General features: G+C 48.3%; 2 protein-coding genes across 2 annotated transcripts in view; one reads left to right on the top strand and one right to left on the bottom strand.

Annotated features, from left to right (window-relative positions):
- The window catches only part of COL26A1 (collagen, type XXVI, alpha 1), a 222,597-nt gene that overhangs the window by 124,671 nt on the left and 74,258 nt on the right, over nt 1–23,668 (bottom strand). The window lies entirely within an intron of this gene.
- Nucleotides 18,559–18,945, top strand: PFN4 (profilin family member 4). Its single transcript, XM_015408037.1, has one exon. It carries the CDS (start codon nt 18,559–18,561, stop codon nt 18,943–18,945), a length of 387 nt encoding a protein of 128 aa, XP_015263523.1.

Genomic DNA, 23,668 nt, shown 5'->3' with positions numbered 1-23,668 from the left:
ACCATCGGTCTATCAAGGTCAGTACCGTCTGATGCAGCTGGCAACACTTCTCAAGGATCTTAGGAAGAAGTCTTTAACATCCACTATTACCTGATTCTTTTTTAAACCCAGAAATGCCCTGGATTGAAGTTGAGACCTTCTGCATGTAGCACAGATGCTCTACCACTGAGCCACAACCTCATAGACAGTATTCAGATACCTGGCTTCTCTCCCACCTCCCAATGTGTAAAACATCCTTCCTACGCTATTGTCTCTGTGGCCAGGAAGAATACTCAACAAACTGTGGGTTGCGAATGCAGACAGCACAACAAACCACCATGAGTACAAACTGTGGTTAACAAAACCAGCTACAAATCCTAGTTTGGTGCCAACCAAATCCTGATTGTAATACAAAAGCCTTTCAAGCCAGACACCTCAATGTAGGAAGTGTGCCGGTCCTCAGACAGGAGGCAAAGCCAAAACTGAGGCTAGCAATACAACAATTATAAGATTGCAGAAGGGGGGGAGGAGGAGAAGAAATTGGATTTATACCCCACTCTTCACTCTGAGTCTCAGAACGGCTTACATCTCCTTTCCCTTCCCCTCCCCACAACAGACACCCTGTGAGGTAGGTGGGGCTGAGAGAGCTCTTTCAAGAACAGCTCTGAGACAACTAGTGACTGACCTAAGGTCACACCAGCAGCTGCATGTAAAGGAGTGGGGAATCAAACTCGGTTCTCCCAGATTAGAGTCCGTGCTCTTAACCACTACACCAAACTACAATGAGGTCATTATTAGTGCCCAGCAGAGTTGTCATAATGAAAATGACATGGCAAGAGAGAACATTTCTGGAATTTTTGTGTATCTATACAAATCAAGATAGACCACTGAATTTGTTGGGGATTGGATGATCCTTTGCCACGTATGTTGTCGGCCAAGCAAACTCTGTTTTGCAAGGAAGCCAAGACACTACAGCTTATTTATGATCCCAAAGAGACTGGCCCAAATATGCAAGTCTACTTTTAATACATTGTTCCTTCATTTACGAAATGTATACCCTGACCTTCTATTTTAAGAAGTATTCAGGGGGGCTAACAAAACTGAATGATAAAAATAATACACATATTTTAAAAGGATAAAAATATCAACAATGAAACTAACCAACATAAAAGGTAACAACCCGTGGCGTAGCGTGGGTTGCCACCGCCCTGGGGCAAGGCAAGTATTGCGCCCCCTTAACCAGTGGGCCGTTAGCACTCCCCGAGTCCCTTCCACCAGTCCAGTATTGAACCCCTTACCCCCCAAGCACATGTATTGTATTTTAAGAAAATACTGATGTAATTAAACTAAAATGAATTTAATGCTAATATACTCACATTTATTTAAAATTCCCTGGTTTTAATTTGTGCAGATGTTTATTTGCCCCATCATATTGGGGGGAAAAACTATGTAGAACGTTTGAACATTGGGCAGTTTTCTCTGTGAGGGGGAGGGTATGCTATTTTTAAATTTATTGTAACTACTTTTTTTTCCTTTTGAAATTTTGCACCCCTGAGAATTTCACGCCCGGGGCTACCATCTCTGTGCCCCCCCCCACACTATGCCACTGGTAACAACAACAACAAATCCCTAAGATTCTACCAAAAACTTTAGCTGAAAACACCAGCAATGAGTACAATGACCATACATTTAAAAAGGCAAAGCTGATAAATTCATAACATAGAAGAAGAAGAAGATGAAGAAGAGATTGGATTTATACCCCGCCCTTCACTACCCAAAGGTGTCTCAGAGCGGCTTACAAACTCCTTTCCCTTCCCCTACCCACAACAGACACCCTGGGAGGTAGGCGGGGTTGAGAGGGCTCTTGACAGAAACTACTCTTTTTCAAGGACAGCTGTGCCAGAACTATGGCTTGCCCAAGGTTATCCAGCAGGTGCAAGTAGAGGAGTGGGGAATCAAACCCGGTTCTCCCAGATTAGAGTCCGCGTACTTAACCACTACACCAAACATAAAGCCTGGCATTAAAAAAAAATCAGGTGAAGTATAGGAGGGGCAACCCTCTACAAAAGGAAATCCCTTTTCTGTCAAGGCCTCTTGGCCTAACACTTTCAGATCTTCATCCTCAGTAGGTCTTGGGAGAGTGAAGATTCCAAACTCTGGGGCCACTGCAGAGAAGGCCCCGTCTTCCATGCCCACCAGTCATGCGAAGCTGGCACGCAAAGGAGTGAACCCTCCCCCCTTTGTCAAGCTCCCCTTTGGTCTCATCCAGCTTCACTTTCCCTGGTTTGGCAGCCTCCTGGAATGGGAACCGAGCTGGGGGCAGGGGGCTGAGGAGGGAGCTGCATTTGCAGAATTCCTGTCCGCAACAGCAATGCAGTTGTTTTAGATTAACGTATAAATAGACATTAGTGTAATACATCTGTTGTTAATCCACATCTTGGTGGAAGAGTGATGCCAACACATCATTTATTAGACCAGCCGATCCTATAACGTCCTTCCTTGGGCTCCTTTTGTCTTTTGCTCCAAGAGCATAATAAGTTCCAGGATGTCTTTTATTTCATGATGTAGACCGTGTTTCCTCCTGTCGAAGGGAGCAAGACATAATGGGTTCCAGGACATAATTTATGCCGGGGTTTTGGACTCAGCCGCTACCCCATTAATTCTACAAACTTTCTGACAGTGAGCTGGTTTTCTTGCACAACTCTTAGCTGGTTCATTAACTGCAAGGGAGGTCCCGGGGAGAAATTAGGAGAAAGGAAATCTATCAACCCCCCAGGCTGCTGTCCCAGGATCTGTCACCCCTTCAGTCTTCATGGGCAGGCGCAAACAGACAAAGAATTTTGGGTGTTGCAAATCGTTCACTGTTTGTGCTGGTGCTACAGGAGTCTGCCTCTTCACAAATCGCAACCGCTGTGGCAGGAGTTTGACCGACTGACTAGGCACAGGAGGACAGCCTTTATTCAAAAGAACAGGCGCTCTCTTGGATTTTCAGCAGATTAGTCAGGAGAAGCTGATTCACAGCAAATCGATACAACAGGAGGAGCCGAGCTGTCAGCAGCACCTTGACTGACGACTGGTAGATGTGGTAGGCAAAAGTCCCCATGTACCATGAGGCTGGCAACCATGTGGAGATCCTCCAGATACACGTGGTTGCTCAGTGTTCCCTCTAAGCTGAGTTAGTGTGAGCTAGCTCACAGTTTTTTTAGCCTCCAGGAAGGATGTCTCCAGAGCGAACTAATTTATGCAGTACCCAAATCACTCCCTCACAACTTTAATGCCAGTTGCTCACAAAGTAGAATGTTTGCTCACAAGATGCCACAGCTTAGAGGGAGCATTGGTTGCCATATTTTCTGAACGGAGCAACACGTGTATTTTTCATGTGTGTGCGCAACTTCAGTACATGCAAGCCAACCACTGGAGTTTCCAAGGTTCTGGATGGCACATACCCAAGCTGAATGCACACACAAAGTATATGTCTTGAACCTATGCAGGCAACACGGTGACCACGCTTCATGGATAGCACGCACGCACTCCCATCTAGAAAGGGTTCCTGTGGCATGAGAAGTAGGTTGTTATGAACATATTCTGACATGTGTCTGTGAAATGCTGGAGGAGAGCCAGTTTGGTGTAGTGGTTAAGTATGCTGACTCTAATCTGGGAGAACCGGGTTTGATCCCCCACTCCTCCACTTGCACCTCCTGGATGACCTTGGGCAAGCCATAGTTCTGGCACAGCTGTTCTTGAAAAAAAAGAGTAGTTTCTATCAGAGCTCTCTCAGCCCCACCTCCCTCCCAGGGTGTCTATCGTGGGGAGGGAAAGGGAAAGGAGTTGGTAAGCTGCTCTGAGACTCCTCTGGGTAGTGAAGGGCGGGGTATGAATCCAATCTCCTCTTCTCTTCTTCTTCATTAAAATTTCATTTAAAGATATGGCTACTGAGCTGCCTGGATCAGGAGCATTTTGGCACATGGGCAGTTTTATCGCAAATGCACACCTATCCAGCCGGTATTATTCGGCACTGAACCGAACAGACTGGGGGAACAACTCACGTCTGGTTATCATAGTCAAACGCAGTCAAGTTCACCCGCTGAACATGTTTGTGGCAAAATCCACAGTATTTTTAGATAGAAAAGTGTAAGGGTCCAGTAGCGCCTTGAAGACTAAAAAAATTTGTGGTAGTGTATGAGCTTTCGTGAGTCACTGCTCACGTCTTCAGATACCACGAAAGCTCATGTGCTACCACAGCTTTTGTTAGTCTTTAAGGTGCTACTTGTCAGACTCCTGCAGCAATTAGTTCCCAACAGCCTTCATTCAAAGAAGTAAAGTTTATTGGAACATTAATAGTATGCAGACATCCTTAACCATCTCGTGTTAGAACTGACTAAAAGTGTGCGTAGCAAACAGATATACAGTATTTTTTTAAAAACCCTGATGGCCCAGAGCCAATCAGAGCACAGGTAAAAGCTCCACCAGAATAACTGGCATTTCTTCTCAGGTGAAATACTATACTAGGCATCAAGGTCAACTACTAAAGCAAGATAGATAACAGAAACTGTGAAGACACAGAGAATAGAAAGCTAACATTCCAGAGGCCCCTCACTCCCATGGCAGCAAAGGCAGAGGTCTAGCTAACACTACTGGACTCTTACTTTTTTCTACTGCCACAGACAGACTAACATAACGGCCCATCTTGAGCATTCTTAGATGTTTTATTTATTTATTTATTTCATTTGGACTCCGCTTTTTCTCCTCAGTGAGGATGCAAAGTGGCTTACATAATTCTGTCCTCCATTTTACCCTCACGACAACCCTGTGAGGTAGGTTAGGCTGAGAAAGTATGACTGGCCCGAGGTCACCCACGGCTTGAGTGGGGATCGGAACCTGAATCCCCCAGATGCTAGTCTGGCACTCTTAACCACTACACCACACTGACAGTACTCTACAGAGTATTGTAAGCAGACGTGTAGAGAGCTGGTTGCATTCAGACATCATGACAAGCCAGTTTGGTGTAGTGGTTAGGAGTGCGGACTCTAATCTGGGAGAACCGGGCTTGATTCCCCACTCCTCCACATGGAGTGACCTTGGGTCAGTTACAAGTTCTCTCAGAGCTGTTATCTCAAGAGCAGTCCTCGAAAGTGCTCTCTCAGCCCCACCTACCTCACAGGGTGTCTGTTGTGGGGAGGGGAAGGGAAAAGAGCTTGTAAACCGCTCTGAGACTCCTTCAGGTAGTGAAGGGCGGCCTATAAATCCAATCTCCCCCTCTTCTTCTTCAAGCTACAAGCAAACTGAGACTGGCCATGACCACAGTGGGTTGCTGTGTTTGCACACTCCCCTTTCTCTGCCCCTCTATACACACACACACACCACTTCAAAATTTTCTGGTTTGATCACTTCACAACAGCATCCCAATTCAGGGGCCTTGGCAAGCCAGAGTTTTTTCTTTGCTTCCCGCAAACTGGGATTTAACCCAGGTTTAGAATCCCGGTGGACAGCAACTGAGCAAACGTCCGTGCTTGCATTCGTGAACTGGAGTTTGATCCAATCAGAATGTTTTGGATCAAGCTCTGCCCGCAAAGGGAGGGACCAGGAACGTGCCCCATCTCAATCTGAATGTCTTTGCCATGATGTTTGAACACTGCCAGTTTCCCAAAGTGATTTTTACATGGGATCTCTCCACTGCGTTGAACCAAGCCATCTTTGCCATTTTTAAGCTCTCTGTTGCGGTTAGCTATTCACCTTCAGATCATGCTAGTTTTTTAATGCACTTGGAAAGAGAAGTATCGGTCCCTGGAAGTCAAGACCTTTTTTTAAAAACAGAGGAGTGCAGGAGGTATTATATTCCTTCTTGGGAGCTCCTGGTGCATCTTGCAATCCAATCCTTTTTTCATTTCCTGCCATTCCTAAAACTTCTCCAGCAAAGATATCTGCAGACAGCAATGAAGGTGATTGGGTGGTAAGGAAGGAAAGAGAACAATACCTGGATTCCTTCTTCTAGTAAGCTTATATAAATGTACCCTGACAAAGTATGAGTGGCAAAGAGAGGATGCAGTCTTACGATCCGGGAGCCGGCAGAAGGCTGGGCTGCAGGGACTGGATCTGCTTTAGAGGTTTTTTGGGGGAAGGGGGGGTTGCTGTGAAGTTGCAGCCGACTTACGGCGACCCGGTAGGGCTTTCGAGTCTAGAGACGTTCAGAGGTGGGTTGCTATTGCCTGCCTCTGCATAGTGACCCTGGTACTCCTTGGTGGAGTCCCGTCCCAATACCAACCAGGGCTGACACTGCTTCGTGTCCGAGGTGGGCTTTGAAGAGGGATGTTGTCTCATGCAATTGTGTTATCGGTCCTCCTGGCTCAAGACTGGCCAGCTGGGAGGCAAGTAGTGGTTCTCCAATGGCTAGGGCTGCCGTTCCCCCGATGGGGGTCAGGGTTTGCCCATTTTGGGCCCCCAGAGCTGCCAGCCCCAATCCAGCCAGTGGCGGGAACCCTGCCCCCAAAGCACCCTGTTTGCAGTCAGGGGTCATTTCCTGCAGGAGCGCACAGGAGCAGAGCTCCGGCACATGCAACAAGCCCCACCCCCTGCTCCCAGCAGCCCTCAGTCAGAGCAAGAAGCAGCCAGGTAAGTTGCAGAGCTCCCCCCCCCCGCCCCCCCGGTCCAAAACAGTCCAGTGGCACCTTTAAGACCAAGTTTTATTCAGGTACAAGCTCTCCCTCCTCTGCGAGGACAGATCTGCACGTTCTCTCCCCACCCCCATAGCTAGCAATCCAAAACAGTCCAGTGGAGCCTGAGCGGTGGGTGTTGCCTTCTGACACACTTCCAGCGATGCCAGGGGTGTGTGGCATATGCAAATAAGCTATGCTAATGAGTTATGCTAATGAGCTCCTGCACCTCTTTTTCTACGAAATGACCACTGTCATCGCACAGGGCATGTTGTGGGGGGACGTTCTATCACTCAAGAAAAAACTCTATATGCTGAAGAACTCCAGGACAAGGACTGGGACCGCCCCCCCACCGCCCCCTGCCAGCAGCCAGGCAAGACCTGGCAACCCTGCGAATGGCCCTGCTCCTCGTAGTGTTAGTCCCTGATTATGAGCCCTTTGTTCAACCAGTATATATGTAAATAATGTAAAACAACACATGAAACCACGTTATGCTGCTCCACCTACCCTGTATTATGACTGGCAGTGGATTACCAAGCAAAGAATGGTCTTTCCTAACGGTTGCTGTCTGAGAGTAAAGAAAGTGAGTGTTGAACAGGGCACTTCCGGCATGTACAGTGGATGCTCTAGACTACCAGTCTTACGAGAACACCCAGAGCTTCCAGCAGATTTTACAGGGAAATCCAACCCTCCCTGCAACGCTGCTCTAGAACGTCCCACCCAGAGGTGCCAACTCCAAGATCTCAGGCAGAAATCACTTACTAGGGTTTGGTTTTTTTAAAGTGGAGATGCCAGGGATTGAATTTGAGGCATTCTGTGCGCAAAACAGGTGCTCTGCTATTAATCCAGGGCCTCCGCCCACATTGTAGGGACACTGACGTTCATAAGGGATGGCACCTGAAGAACAGCACTACTAGTTCTGTACACACTAGAAGGGGGGGGGGGCGCGTCACATTCCTTAAACAGTCGCGCCTCCAATGCCGAGGAATAAACCATCACTGAAACAAAGGTGGATTTCATGAGCAGTTTCTAGTATTGGGTCTACCATTCAAAGGAAAATGTAAGCTCTCCACTGGGCATGCCCCAAACTTGTGGGAGCTCCTAACATAACTATGTAGAACCTGATCAAAGCATAGCATTCTCATTGATCTGTCAAACCATAAAGGAACTGGGCCCTGTGCCAATGAGGAGAACAGCAAAGCCAGGCCACCCACAAACAACATTAGGACTTCTGTCTGCTCAGGGGATTCCTAGGTATGCAGAAAAAATATTACATTTCTAAAATAACTAAAATTAAAAAGAGGGACCCCCCCCCCCGAAAAGCCATCTGATTAGGGACTGGGCATGCGCCACAGGGTGCAGAACATTGAGAGCCCATAAATGTCAGTGTAAGTGAAAACAGGGGAAAGGCCTCTTCCACACAGATTACTTGCCCTGTTCGATGAAGTGGGGAAATGTGATTTTCCCCCCACCTTGGTTCCCTATATATGGTTGCAAGGTCCCTCCCGGCAACCAGCATGGGATGGGGGGGGGGATTACCAGGAGAAAGAGGAAGACCCAGGGCACATTGTCGGCATCACACAGAAATTGACACCATCATATCATGACACTAGGGTTGCCAAGTCTGGGTTGGAAAATACCTGGAGACTTTGGGGGTGGAGCCAGGAGAGGGCGTGGTTTGGAGAGGAGAGGGGCCTCAACATAATACAATGCCATAGAGTCCACCCTTCAAAGCATCCATTTTCTCCAGGGGAGCTAATCTCTGTCGGCTGGGGATCAGTTGTAAAAGCGGGAGATCCCCAGGCCCCACCTGGAGGCTGGCAACCCTACGTGACACTCTAGTATTTGGGCAAAAACTCTATGGTAAAAACAGCTTCTACCATAGGGTTTCTGCCTAAATACCAGAACATCATCTGGACAGTGCCGGCGTGATGACGTCACTTCCTATGTGGTGCCAGTAACAAAGAAGGCAGCAAGGATTGCATCAGTGCTTAGTTCTTGTGGCCCTTTCTTACATGCCCAGGGAAATGCCAATTGCCACTTTGGGGTCAGGAAGAATTTTTTCTCCAGGCCAGTTCGGCCAGGGATCCTGGGGGTTTTGCCATCTTCTCGACATGGAGCAGGGGTCACTGGGGGCGTGGGGGGCAGGTAGTTGTGAATTTCCTGCATTGTGCAGGGGGTTGGACTAGATGATCCTGGAGGTCCCTTTTCCAACTCTATGATTGTATGATTCTACATAGAGGAAAACCCTAGTGCATCACTATGTAGGCCATTTTCCAGCCCTTTTCCCCTGAATTTGGCAAGGGTGGGGGTTTACCCACGGCTGGCAGACAGATGGCAAGCCTAGGCTGTGCTCTGCACCGACAAAGCTGGGCATACAAGTGTCCTCCTTGCTTGCATGGCCCACCCCACTCCACCCCTTTTCGCTTGACCCAGCTGAGCATTGGCAGCACTCTCCCCATGGCACTCAGCCCAGCAGCAGCAACTTACTCATGAGTAGCAGCTCAGGCTTAGCCGGGGGGGACTCAGGAGAGGCAGCTGCCCAGGTCATTAGCCCGCCAGGAGAAGTCCCAGTGCCCAGCCACAACGGTCAATCTGCCCCGCCGCTCCCCTACCCGATCCTCTACCCACTGCCCCACACCGGATTGTCAATGTCATCAAGATAGCATCATTAATATCCATCATCTTTTTTTTCAAATATGTGCTTTTCATGGTTTTTTAAAATCTAAGTTAAAAAAATTACCTTGGCATTTTTTTAAGTTGAAATTTTTAAGTTTTAATTAAAATTTTAAAAAAATTAATTTTTTTTTACCTCAGCAATCATACAACACACATATATTGTACATTCTGCAGGCAAACCTATGAATCTACAATTACGAAGAGTTTATCTGATTGTGTTTTATGGATACTGTACATCGCCCGAAGCCCTGCAATAGCAGGGACTGGGTGATTAATAAATCCAATATATAAACAATATAAATAAATAAAAAACAGCAAGGCCAAAAGGCTTTACTGTTTCAAAAACCATCCGTTTTTTAAAAAAAAGAATTTTGGAGCAGTAGACACTGACTAGTCACCTTTACTCTAGGTTATTTCTGAACTGAATAGTGGGAGGGCACATTACTTAGGGTTACCAATTCTGAGTTGGGAAATACATGGAGAGTTGGGGGGGGTGAAACCTGAGGAGGGCGGGGTTTGGGGAGGGGAGGGGCTTCAATGGGGGTATAATGCCATAGAGTCCACCCTCCAGAGCAGCCATTTTCTTCAGGGAAACCGAGGTCCATTGTCTGCAGGTCAGCTGTAGTTCTGGAAAGTCTCCAGACCCCACCTGAAGGTTGGCAACACTACAGTTTGTCTCCACTCTGTGGAAAATACACCCTTCACAACCAGGGACTCTCCACCCCACTCGTTTGGAGCAACGATTCCAGTGAGGCTTGCAAGTCACATTTTGGCAGAGTCCAAAGGCATAGCTGTTCGTCTGCAAAAAACCCGTAAAAAGTTTAGACCTCTCAGGCTTCCCCACCCCATCTTGAGAAACACGGTAGTCATAGGAAATGAAACAGCTGGGGGGGGGGAAGGAGGGGGAATTCCAGTTCCCAACCCACCCTTCCAAAACCAAGAGGCCACTGAGAATTCGACTGGTTCGAGCCACTGCCGTCCGTCCAAGAGAGCAAACGAACACAAGAGAGAGAGACAAAAAAGATCTTGTTAATTTTTTTAAATGGTTTTAACCACCGAAATGAGCTACTTTTTCGTAATAATTTATACCTGAATGGCACGTCTAGACATGACATCATTTTAAGGTATGCCTTGTGCTTTGTGGTAAGTTTACAATAGCCAGGATCTATAATTGCCTGGGTTCAGGTCAGCAAAAGGGGTGATTAAAGGAGGGGAGGGAGAGAAAATATCAAAAACTCCTCTCTCTTGAAGCAGCTGTTCTGGAGAATCGTTTTTACAGTCTCTTGTTTGCTAGAATCCACATTAAAAAAACACACAAAACCTTGGAAACGCGGGGTGGGGGGTGATAAATACCACAGATAATCTCATATCCACAGGAGATTTCGTGAGGTATGGTTCCTATTAAAGCCATGAAGGGAAGCATGGGAGAGAAAAGCCATGGAGGAGGAGGCGGTCTGCCCGTACTGGTGCAGACAAGATTGGCAGTGAGGATGGAAAGGAACTCGGCAATCAAATTGAGCACCGGCAAGGTGTAGTGGTTAGAGTACCGGACTAGCGAGAGCTGGCTTCAGATCCCAGTTCAGACACTGAGTTCTCTGGATGGCCTTGGGCCAGTCACACACTCCCCCAGCCTAACACCGTGCAGGGTTGTTGTGAGGATGAAACGGAGAGAAGAGAAGCAGGTACACTGCCCTGAGGTCCCTAATGGAAAGACGGGATAAAAATGCGATGGCTAAGATTCCAGCACTGTCAACTATGAGGGTGGAAGCAAAACAAGAGATGCTTCAGAAATTCCCCTCAGCCAAACTCCTCTTCCTAACTCTTTAATTGGTAGGATATTAGAAGCGAAAAAGGGATGGGGGAACATTCAAGTTGCCAGCTTCAGGCTGGGAAATTCCTGGATATTTGGGGGGTGGATCCTGGGGAGGACAGGGACCTCAGTGGGGTTCAATGCCATAAACCCCACCCTCCAAAGCATCATTGGCCCTGGTCACACGGCAAAGTTGCCGTGGGAGAGGCACGGGAGTCCCACGGATTTTCCGGGCGTGATCTCACCCCAACATCTGGGAAGCGCAATGCTCCCGTGGCGAACCTGTGGCTCCCCGCTGAAGGTGCGGAGTTAAAAACTAGTACCATGCCAAAAAAGTCCGCATGGTTAAAGCAATGGTATTCCCAGTAGTCATGTATGGCTGCGAGAGTTGGACTATAAGGAAGGCCGAGCGCCGAAGAATAGATTCTTTTGAACTATGGTGCTGGAGAAGACTCTGGAGAGTCCCTTGGACTGCAAGAAGATCAAATCAGTCAATCCTAAAAGAAATCAACCCTGACTGTTTCCTGGAAGGCCAGATAATGAAACTGAAGCTCAAATACTTTGGCCACCCAATGAGAGGGGAGCACTCACTGGAGAAGACCCTGATGCTGGGAAAGATTGAAGGTCAAAGAAGACGGGGACGGCAAAGGATGAGATGGTTAGACAGTGTCATCGATGCAAAGAACATGAAGTTGAGCAAACTTCAGAGGACGGCGGAAGACCGGAAGGCCTGGCAGGAGCTGGTCCATGGGGTCGCAAAGAGTTGGACTCGACTGTGCGACTGAACAACAACAACCTACGAGGTACTAGTTTCCTGAAACCGCGGGCCAAGGGCGGGCGTCTGATCGCGTTCCCGGTGGACTTATGTGGCATCCGGCGCCCGCCACTGTTTGTCTCCACAGGTTGAGCAACACTGCCCAACAGCGCATGCACACAAAGAGCGATTGCTAGTGCGATCGTGCGGCGTGGCTTCTGTGCCGCGCTGCAGAATACCCGTCTGATCGGCATTTACCCCGAACCACGGGACCTCGACCGGGACGTGTGCTCGGGCGGCCGCGCGTTAGTTTCCTCCGGGGCAATTAGTCATGCCTCCCCCCCGCGATATCCGGCCCATGTGACCGGGGCCTATGTTCTCCAGGGGAACTGATCTCTGTAGTCTGGAGATGAACTGTAATTCCAGGAGATTCCCAGGTCCCACCTGGAGGTTGGCATCCCTAGGGAACATCTTTCAGGTCCCACAAGCAGTACAGCTAATAAGGACGCTGCTGGATCATAATATTTCTTTCTGATAACCTTCAATGGACTTAGAATGTTAGAACGCTGCTCAGAACTGCATTGAAAGTAGAGCATACAGTCTCCCCATCCTTCACTCCCCAAAGGAGTCTCAGAGTGGCTTACAATCCCCTTTCCCTTCCTCTCCCCACACCAGACCCCCTGTGAGGTAGGTGGGGCTGAGAGAGCTCCTTCGAGAACTGCTCCTCAGGGAACAGCTCTGAGAGAACTTGTGACTGACCCAAGATCACAACAGCAGCTGCATGTGGAGGAATGGGGACTCAAACCTGGTTCTCCCAGGTTAGATTCCGTGCTCCGAACCATTACACCAAAGTGAAAGAGAGGGGGGGGGATTCACAAGATCCTCACTTCTAGGGCTGCCAAGTGGGGGCAGGTAAACCCCCACTTCGGAGGCCAAATTTCTGCTGCCGTGGAATCGGGCCCCGGGGGGAAATCTGCCCCCCGAAGCACAGTGTGGCTGCGTCACTGGAGGTGACGCAACCACGTCAAACACGTTGGGGGCGTGGCCCCGATCATCGGAGGGAAAACTCAATGGTTTTCCCTCCGATGATCGGGGCCACGTCTTCAACGTGATCAACGTCGCACGTCACTTCCGGTGACGTGCTGGCGGCGAGGGACGGCTCCCGGAGCCCAGCGAGGCTCCCCCGCCAATAAGTTATTTTGATTTGGCAACCCTACTCACTTCAGATCTCAATTCTGCCATGAACTCACTGGATTGACTTACGTAAGGCACTCTCTCAACACTTCAACTCCCATACCTAACATAGGGAGGCCAGCCTACAGGTGAGGCCTGGGGATCCCCTGGAATTCCAGCTCATCAGCAGACTACAGAGATCGGTTCCCCTGGAGAACATGGATGCTTTGGAGGGTGGACTCGCTGGCGTTGTACCCCACTGAGGTCTTTGTCCTCCCCAGGCTCTGTCCCCAAATCTCCAGGAATTTCCCAATCTGGAACTGGACCTGGTAACCCTACAAGGAGATGACAATATATTTGGCCTATATTGCAGAGCTGTTGTTAATGTTAAAACAAGATCATGTCAAAGGAGCCTAAAGACTGAAAATTCTATATACCATATTTACTCAAAACGAGGACGACCTTAACAACTCCTCTAAAAAAGAAAAGGCTATACATGAAAGATGACCAGTGGAGTCTTCTCCAGCCGATCTCTATCTTCCCAGTCCCTAGGGCTGCCAGACCTCCCCGTCTGGGCCGGGGTCTCCACTTTCGTGCGCTCCTTCCCCCAATTACCCCTTCTTACCTCTGAGAAGCCAGAAATAACCGTGACATGCCTACGTAACCCAGAAGTGCCATAGGCACGTCAGGGACATCAGATGGCGACACTCTGGTTTTTGGGCAAAACTCTATGATTTGTAGCTAATTCTACCATAGAGGTCTCCCCCAAAAGCCAGAGTGTCGCCACCTGATATCCCCAACGTGCCTATGTCACTTTGTGGTGATGTAGGCATGTCGCGGTGCTCCTCCCCGCTCCCAGAAAGTTCCATCCCACCCTTCCCCCTGCCATTGCGTCATTGGGACCTGGCAACCCTACCAGCCCCCCCAGCCCAAGCTGCAACCATTCAAGGGTTCCACTGTCATAGTCACTGTGCTTTTGTGATTGCCCATCCATCTCTCGATTGGCCCGGTTCATTCAGAGCCAGAAAACATGAAGGAAGAGAGTGCCAAGTAAGGTTGTCATATCTGGGTTGAGAAAGACCTGGAGATGTGAGAGGTGGAGCCCTGAGGAAGGCAGGGTTTGTGGAGGACAGGGACCTCAGTGGGGTACAAGGCCATAGAGTCCACCCTTCAAAGCAGGCATTTTCTCCAGGGGAACTGTTCTCTCTTGGCTGGAGATCAACTGTAATACTGGGAGATCCCCAGTCCCCACCTGGAGATTGGCAAATGTGGTGCTAAGACAAGTGTGGACAATCACGACCTAATCAGAGAACAAATGTAAAGAAAACAGTCATGAGAATCTGACCCACAGATCAAGCAGTCGACAAGACGGTGGCGGCTCCTATCTGGTGGAATGAACTCGCAGAGGAGATCCGGGCCCTGCGGGACCTCGTACAGTTCCGCAGGGCCTGTAAGACGGAGCTCTTCTGCCAGGCTTTTGAATAGGAGCCGCTGCCACCACTGTTCCATCAACGCCCTATAACTGCCGCATACTGTCATCGCTGGTGCGGGTGTCATCGGAGGGAGTGGGATGTGCCTAGGGACAACAGTGGGGCACTGTTATGCAATTAGATTATGGAGAACACCATCTTGACTTCAAAATCTGGAAGTAAGTAGAGGAGCACCGGAAAATGTTTTAAGAACTTTGGTTAATTATTTAATTGTCTATTTGGTAATTTTAATCTGTATTCTTATTGTTTTATTGTTATTACCTGGCGTTATGCCTTTGTTAGCCGCCCTGAGTCTGCAGGGAGGGCAGGATATAAATCTAAATAAATAAAATAAATAAATAAATTGCAAAGAAGATGCTTTCTGTATATTATGGGCAACAAGCTCTTCAACACAATAAACAAATCCCTTCAAATCGTTACACTAGGATTTTCTTATGATTTGAAGGAATTTGTCTATTGTGTTGTAGTGCTTGTTGCCCATAATATACAGAAAGCATCTTCTTTGCAAGTCTTGTCGACTGCTTGATCTGTGGGTCAGACTCTCACGGCTGTTTTCTTTACATTTGAACCCTGGTGCCAAGCCAGAAAGCTTGAAGGAAAATGGTGCCCCAACAGTTGCACTTTCTATGTGCCCAAGCTGCACGTCCTCTCACCTCTCTGCAGACAACTGGCCTTGTCTAGCCATTTCTTGGTTGGCCTTTCAAATTTTCGTTGAGGCTCTTTGGGCCTAGTCAAGTTACTGAAGGCTCCTCTCTGGGAAATTAATGTCAGAATGACTTACAGTTTCCAGAGAGATAAAGGATGAGATGGAGTCAGACACAGGTGCAAGTGAGATCATGGGCCGGGGAGCTTCAAGGGCAAAGACCCGGATGGAGTGCGGCACTCACACACATTCCATTTCATCAGCACAAAGAACCAGGGGCATGGGCGGGTCCCGTGCTAGCAGCGAAACAACAAAAGTCCGCTTGAAACTATTAAAATATTATAAGGAACTCGACAGTATTTCTGAAGACCATTTGGTAAAATACTGGTTTTGGTACTACAAGGAGGGGAATCAGCGGTCCAATTTGCTATCCCCTGTTCTGCAGTTATACTCCTTGCCCTCCTTAGAGGCTGTGAAGTTTTGGGACTCAAGCAAAATTTGTAATTGGCTTTTTTTAAAAAAAGATGCCCTTCGTGATAATTCGTATGGCCTGACAATCCAAATTCTCTCTGTGGTATCCTCGGATGAAGAAAAACAAATCCTTCTCTTGTTACTTAGCTGACCTTTCTAATGTTACGTTAAGAAAAACGTTTGCTAGTGCACATTTTCAAACTATGCCATTTATTTACAGGGCAGATTAAAAAAAAAATACCTGCGGGACAACGCCTCTGTCCTTGGGGTCTTAATCAGGTGGAAGACATTGTACACTACATTCTACATTGCTTCTTCAATGGGTTCATTTGAAACTGCTGAATCAACTTGTAAATTTTTCTGGCTCAGAAGAGGAATGTATTAATTTTTCATTGGCTGTTGCTATCGCTTTTGTTGCCCTCAAAGTATTGATATTTTAAATCAATAAATATAAGGAAGAAATTAGCACCTGCTAATCCTGCAAGAATTTTAGCTAAATTGTAATTCTGTGTTATCATATGGATTTTTTTCCCCAGTTGCATTTACTTCTTACCATCTTAGTTTTATACACTTTTTAACTTTTATTGTGTTATGTGAAAGTGTTTTAACCCTTCTGTTGTGGAGGAGGAGGAGGAGGAGGAGGAGGAGAAGAGGAACAAGAAGAAGAGATTGGATTTATACCCCACTCTTCACTATCCAAAGGAGTCTCAGGCTGTGGTCACACACACTAATTAATCCACTTTCAATCCAATTTCAGTGCGCTTTCCAACGGGATTTCACTGTGTGAACTGGCAAAATCCAGTTGGAAAGTGGATTGAAAGTGGATTATTTAGTGTGTGTGACCACAGCCTCAGAACAGTTTACAATCTCATTTCCCTTTCCCTCCCCACAACAGACACCCTGTGAGGTAGGTGGGGCTGAGAGAGCTCTTGAGAGAACTGCTCTTGAGAGAACAGCTCAGAAAGGACATGACTGACCCAAGGTCACGCCAGCAGCTGCATGTGGAGGAGTGGGGAATCAGACCCGGTTCTCCCAGATTAGAGTCCGTGCTCCTAAGCACTATACCACACTGGCTCTCCTAACCACTACACCAAACTGGAGGGTGTACTGCTATATGTTGATGTATATGCTGGGATGTTATAACTTGTGGCTACAACAATAACAATAAACTAAACTAAACTTATTACAGCTGCAGATGTATGTGGTCACCTGTGTTAGCAACACACCTGGTTGGCCAAACAGGATCAGGCCAGCTGCGGGCAGTCTGACATTAAGCAAGATCATTCATTCTAGTTTTGATCCTTCCTTCCATCTGGCCATCCTCTTCACTGTAGGTTGGGCCTTGTGTGGCCGGAACATCTGCCTCTTGGTTTTGTAGTTCTATCTGGATTTCATACCTTCAGTCTTGCTAGGTAACATTGGGGTCACAGGACTAAAGCCTGAATAAGTATTCTAGGCCCCCTGCCACATGGGGGGGGGGAAGCATGGGCAAAGTGCGGCTTTTGAAAGCTGCACCAAAAGAGACACACGGTGGCGGGACCACATAGATCCCCTGAGCCGCCGCGCAGTTCCTCCCTGGCACGATCAGATGCCGGGGGGGAAGCCACTGAAGGCTGAGCGCAGCAGCCAAACTGTGCATGTGTGCGCATGCGCAGTTTGGCCGGGAGCCTGCATTGCTCCAGACGACGGGTGCGCCAGCGATCCCACGGCCGCGCTTGATGCGGCGTTCCTGGTAAGTCCTCCTCTGTAGGAGGTTCTTTTTTGCAGCGGGTTTTCCGACTTTAGGGACGGATCGGGGACGGGTGTGCGCCGCTTCCCAGATGTTGCGGTAAGATCATGCCCGTTTGCTGCGCCCCCGATCCGTTCCTCTCCTGGGCCAAAACCTTCCGTTTTATTGTTTACTTCCACTGCTTCTATATTTGTATACTTTTGCACATTTCTTTTAATAAACCTTATTAATTATGCTCCACTGGTGTTATTTGGGGTTTGGGGTTTCAGTCTTAAACCCCAATACCTTGGCCTATTTTGGCTACAGCTACCAAGTAATTGTTTTTGAACTCAACTTGCAAGGGTCCTACCTTGCAGGGCTGACGTCTTGATTAACACCCAGTAGGGCTGAAGACCTGGTCCCTCAGTCTCTCAGCTCAGGGTTAGCTTAGAGGGGCTGGTGGTGGCTCCTTGCCTTGGGCAGTGAGGATTCACTCCCCAGTATTATACATTTTGTTCTTGACCTTCACTCAAAGCCTTCTTGTGAGCCGGGGTGGGTGGGAGCTCTGACACCACCCTCCTTTTAAAATGTCACTGACAAGTGTTTTAAGAAATCTTGTATTCGAGTAAATATAGTAAATACCAAGTGCAGTGTTTAACTGTTCATTAATCAATTATCAAATATTAAATCATTAATTTAATGAACAGTGTTGAACGATTCTAGGTGCCAAAAGCAACACATAAACCATTGTTAACTGTTGGATGTGAATCACATTAATAATGATTCAATTGTTATTCAGATCCCTTTTCTGTACCCTGAGATACGTTGAAATGTTTCCAAAGTTTAGAAAAATGGAAAAGAGCCTGAAGTCTTTCACCACTTCTGTCTTTTACTGGGGGTGAGGGTGAGAGAAACACGAGGCTTCCAATCACAACTCTGGTATAGTCCCAAATTTCTCTATCGGTTCTCCTGGGCAGCTGTCACGCCTGTCTCTGGAAATGTCAATACAGGGCAGTTTTTAAACCATTGTTCCTTCCCTCCAGGGAACTAACTGTGGGACTCTCCAGCAGAGAAATCTCAGGACTGTCCAGAAACTACACCTCCCAGGAGTCTTTGGGAGACACTTTGGCAGTTAAGACATGCAGCCTGGCAACCAGAAAAGAAGCAGAGTCCTTCCGTGAAAAGCACAGAAGGAAACAAGATGAACCAAGCCCAGAGCATGCTGATCGAGGGGCTCACCAGAACGAAGCATGTGGCCAGTGCGGCCCTATTCCGGATCGATGACGGAAAGGTCTTGGCTTCAACGCCTGGCTTCAACATCCACTCGCAAGCACAATTCCTCATCGAAGCTTTCTACAAGAACTTGTACCAGGTGAGGAGGAACGGCCTTTACTTTAAAGGCCAGCATTACGACTGCGTCCGGGCAGACGACAGCGCGATCTACGCCAAAAGCAAAGAAAAAGGGGTGGTGGCCGTGAAGACCAAATCCTTCATCTTGGTCGCTACGTACACCCAGGGCATGTACCCCAGCGTGTGCGTGGAAGCGGTTGAGAAACTGGCAGACTACTTCAGGGAGAAGGGAAACTGAGGCTCACAAGGGAAAGAAATCTAAGACAAAAAAACCAGATCTCCAGCAGAGTCAAAAGGGGACATGTCCTTCCCCCCTTGTGACTCTCTCGTCTCTGATAGATGGGCTGAAAAGGTTGATGGACTCTGCACGTTACTCCCGTGAAAGATTCATGTGGGATTCCAAAATGCTTCCAAAAAATTAAATGCATACAAAGCGACAACAACAACCTGGTATGTGTTTATTTAGATGTTTTATACCCTTGCTTTTCTCCTCAAGGAGGCTGAAGTCTTCATTCTGACTTAAACTATTTCATAACAACCGATCTGCAGGTTAGGTGAGGCTGAGAGCAATGCTCCCTCTAAGCTGTGGAGTCCTGTGAGCAAAAATTCTACTCTGTGAGCTACTGGCATTAAAGTTGTGAGCGAGCAATTTGGCTACTGCATAAATTAGCTTGCTCTGGAGCCATCCTTCCTGATCTAAGATAAAAAAATGTGTGAGCTGGAGGCTAAAAAAACTGTGAGCTAGCGCACACGAACTCAGCTTAGAGGGAACACTGGCTGAGAGAGAATGGCTGGCCCAGGGTCACCTAGCAAGCTTCCATGGCAGAGGGGGAATTTGAATCTGCTCCTCGGATCCTCACCGGACACTCTAGCCTGACACCACCCAGACTTTTATACGTGACTGAAATAAACTGCTAGAGGTGGGTGGGCCTTATAAAATATCAGAGTTTTATGGAAGGGGAAAACATCCTCCATTCCCCTAGTACAAGGCTACTGAACTTCAGAACTAACTTCCTGCTCCTTAGCCTTGAACATAATCCCCAGGTGCTCAACGAAACTTTCTACAAGAATTTGCTTCTGGTCAGGAGAGAAGGGCTGATTTCGCACAAGGAGCGCCGCCGCCGTCACGCCTCCCTTTGCCCCGTTTTTACTGGTCAATTTCCCACTCGAAGCCACGCGGCCGCATTTTGACCCGCAGCTTCGCCCGATTTTCCGCCGCGGTTTCGTGATCCTGTTTTTTGAGGATTAGGAAACCGCGGGGAAAATCGGGCAAAGCCGCGGGCCAAAATGCGGCCGCGCGGCTTCGAGTGGGAAATTGACCAATGGAAACGGGGCAAAGGGAGGCATGACGGTGGAACAACTCCTTGTGTGAAATCAGCCAAGGTGTTTATTTTCCTTATTAAATTTATCAACCCCCTCCTCGGTAAAACTAGGCTCCGTGTGGTGTACAGTAAAGGTAAAGGTAAAGGTTCCTTTGCTCGAAAACCAGTCGAGTCCGACTCTAGGGTTGCGGTGCTCATCTCCGTTTCAAAGCCGAAGAGCCAGCGCTGTCCAAAGACATTTCCGTGGTCATGTGGCCAGCATGACTAAACACCAAGGGGCACGGAACGCTGTTACCTTCCCACCAAAGTGGTACCTATTTATCTACTTGCAATTTCTTGCTTTCGAACTGCTAGGTACAGTCGTATAAAACATCAATAAAACAATAAAACAAATTAAAATTTACATGAAGCAATAAAAACATAATCATCTGATCCATTGTTTACTAACCATGCCAGTATCTTGTGGGAAATGGGCGGCCGGGGGGGGGGGGGAGAAAGCAGTGAGTGGGAGTGCCAAGACGGAACCATTGCTGACCTGAAAGCCAGTTTGGTGTAGTGGTTAAGTGTGTGGACTCTAATCTGGGAGAACCGGGTTTGATTCCGCACTCCTCCACTTGCGCCTGCTGATGTGACCTTGGGTCAGTCACAAGCTCTGGCACAGCTGACCTTGAAAAAGAGCAGTTTGTGTCAGAGTTCTCTCAGCCCCGCCCACCTCACAGGGTGTCTGTTATGGGGAGGGGAAGGGAAAGGCGTTTGTAAGCCGCTCTGAGACTCCAAGTGAAGGGCGGGGTATAAATCCAATCTCTTCTCTTCTTCTCAACCAAACGCCTGGCGGAACATGTCTGCCTTGACATTAAGAGGAACTTAATATGTCCCAGAGGGCACAGATGTTATTTGGCAGAGAGTTTCACCAGGTTGGAGCCAGGGGAAAGGAGGCCCCGGCTCTGGTCGAGTCAGGCAGATGTCTCTCAGGCCAGGGACCACCAATAAGTTCTGGTGTTCTGAGTGTAATGCTCTACTGGGGGTATACCAGGAGAGGCGGCTCCAGAGGTATGTAGCTCCCTGACCATTAGGGGCCTTAAAGGTCAACACCGTAACCTGATCCGGTACTCCACGAGAAGCCGATGCAGCTCGTGGAGGACCAGATGGATATCCGCGGTGTGAGGTGTCCCTGTAAGGACCTGTGCTGCTGCATTTTGCACCAGTTGCAGTTTCCAGGTCACCGTCAAGGGTAGGCCCACCTAGACCTAGTTGAAGTTTAAAGACAGGCGTTACCATTGCATCTAGACCAGTGTTCCCTCTAAGCTGAGTTAATGTGAGCTAGCTCACAGTTTTTTAGCCTCCAGCTCACACATATTTGTCTTCGCTCAGGAAGGATGGCTTCAGAGCAAACTAATGTATGCAGTAGCCAAATTGCTGGCTCACTGTTTTAATGCCAGTAGCTCATAAAGTAGAATTTTTGCTCACAAGACTCCACAACTTAGAGGGAGCATTGATCCAGACCAACCATTCCATCTTTTGCAAAAAGCAAAACTAAGAGTCTAGAGCAGTGATACTCAGTGGTTCAGAAGTCACACGTGGCTCCTTGACATGATACCTGTGACTCTTTCGAGTTCCGTTTCCCAATATGATGCATGTTCCGGAAAACTGGGCCTGGCTGTTACCCAGTAGGGCATATGGTTGGCAGATGGTTCGCACTAGGGTTACTAGGTCCTCCCTGGCCACCAGTGGGGGGTGGCGGGAGGGATAAGGTTCCCAGCTCCAGGTTGGGAAACTCCCTGAGATTTGGGGGTGGAGCCTGGGGAGGACAGGTACCTCAGTGGGGTACAGTGCCACAGAGCCCACCCTCCAAAGCATCCGTTTTCTCCAGGGGAACAGATTTCTGCAGTCTGGAGATGAGCTGTCCTTCCGGTCCCACCTGAGGGCTGGCATCTCTAGTTCACACTCTGAAACAGCCACTGACGGAGGGACTGAAGGATGGGTAAGCTGCTAACTTTCCTGAGCTGCGGACCTCATGCCAGGGCCAATCCTCTCCAACAACCACCCACTCTTCTTTTCGGCCTCTGGTTATAGTTATTCAAATTCCTAGTTATAACCATGACCTGGATAGCCCCGGCTAGCCTGATCTCATCAGATTTCGGAAGTGGAGTCTTGGGGCTGCTCCACAGAGGCAGGCAATGGCAAACTACCGCTCTCCCGCCCTCGCCTTAGAAACCATACAGCAGTGATGGCAAACCTTTTAGAAACTGAGTGCCAAACTGCGACCCAAAACCCACTTATATATCGCTGAATGCCAACACAGCAATTTAACCTGAATACTGAGGTTTTACTTTAGAAAAAACAACTCATACATTAACTTAAGATGATCCAGACAAAGTAAGGAAAGCAATCCCAAATGCTTTCATTTACTTAAAATTATTTGGCAGAGAATTCAACACTTTAATGATGGTCTGGGCCTGGCTGGGGCGATGGCACGCGTGCCCACAGAGAGGGCTCTGAGTGCCACCTCTGGCACCCGTGCCATAGGTTCGCCACAACTGCCATACAAGGTTGCCATAAGCTGGCTGTGACCTGATGGCACTTTCTACCACCAGTTATATTATTGTATAGGCATGTTTGGTGCCCAGGGCATGTGGCTCTTTTGGCTTACAGCAATTGCAAGTGCGGCTCCTCGTTGAGCCACAGAGGGAGTATCAACTGGTCCAGAGCTCTTGTGAAAGTGACCTACAGCACTAACCACTGGGTTCAAAGCTAGCAAGGAGCTACCCTGCTTCTATCCTGCCCTTCCTGTAAGGAATTTGGGGAAACAAGACACTCTTCTTCAGTGGAAGCTATATGAGTGGCCCAACAACACCCAGAAAGCTTTATGGGGATTTGAACCTGGGACTCCCAGATCCTTGTCCATCACTCTAACCACACTTGCTTTCTGTTGGGAGAGAAGAGGTAGACACTGTCTCTTAGCCTCCGCCTTGGGGGGGGGGTTACAAGAGAGTCAGATAGATAGACAGGCAAACTGGGAGCATTCCTTCCTGTTTGCTCTCTGCGGGGAGCGGTGGCACAGAGGATTTATTCTCTGGTTAGTAACATCTGAGCTGAACAGTATGGCTGTCAGTTCTAGCCCCGTGTTGGTGTGAGCTACCAACCTTGTCCCTAGCTCGCCGTCCACCCAGCGGTTCGAAAGCTTCGGTGAAAGTAGATAAAATGGGTACCACTCCTTAGAGAGGGTGGGCACACCAAAAAAAACCCTGGTGGGGGAGGTGTTAGCTGGCGACCGGAATGCTCAGCTCGCAAGATTGAAAGCCTAAGAAAAAAAAATATCTTCGACTCCGAGAAGCTTGTAATGGGCCGTTCCGGCCAGGCGGTGGCAGTGTGGCGCTGCAAGACCTGGAGAAGTTGACGTCATCTAGCCAAGCCGAAGTGAATATGCCGACGGAACACGTCTGACCCTGCAGCTGAACAAACCCTCCCCGACTGTGAATGTGTGTGATTTAAAAGATGTATGTTGTCCTCCCTTACCCCCATAAATCATTGTTAGTCCTGCGTGAATGAGTAACTGTAAATTGCTCAGAGCCAGCAAGCTCTGCAGGATTGAGCGATTAATAAATCGAAGGATTATTATTATTATTATTATTATTATTA

This window comes from Gekko japonicus, unplaced genomic scaffold (genome assembly GCF_001447785.1).
Source record: "Gekko japonicus isolate JY-2015 unplaced genomic scaffold, Gekko_japonicus_V1.1 scaffold1, whole genome shotgun sequence".
Taxonomy (NCBI): domain Eukaryota; kingdom Metazoa; phylum Chordata; class Lepidosauria; order Squamata; family Gekkonidae; genus Gekko; species Gekko japonicus.
The sequence above is the reverse complement of the archived record's forward strand: the minus strand, read 5'-3'. Positions and strand labels throughout refer to the sequence as shown.

What these genes read in the sequence shown, in the direction of transcription:
- PFN4 (XM_015408037.1), top strand. Translation starts at nt 18,559, where the DNA reads ATGAACCAAGCCCAGAGCATGCTGATCGAGGGGCTCACCAGAACGAAG.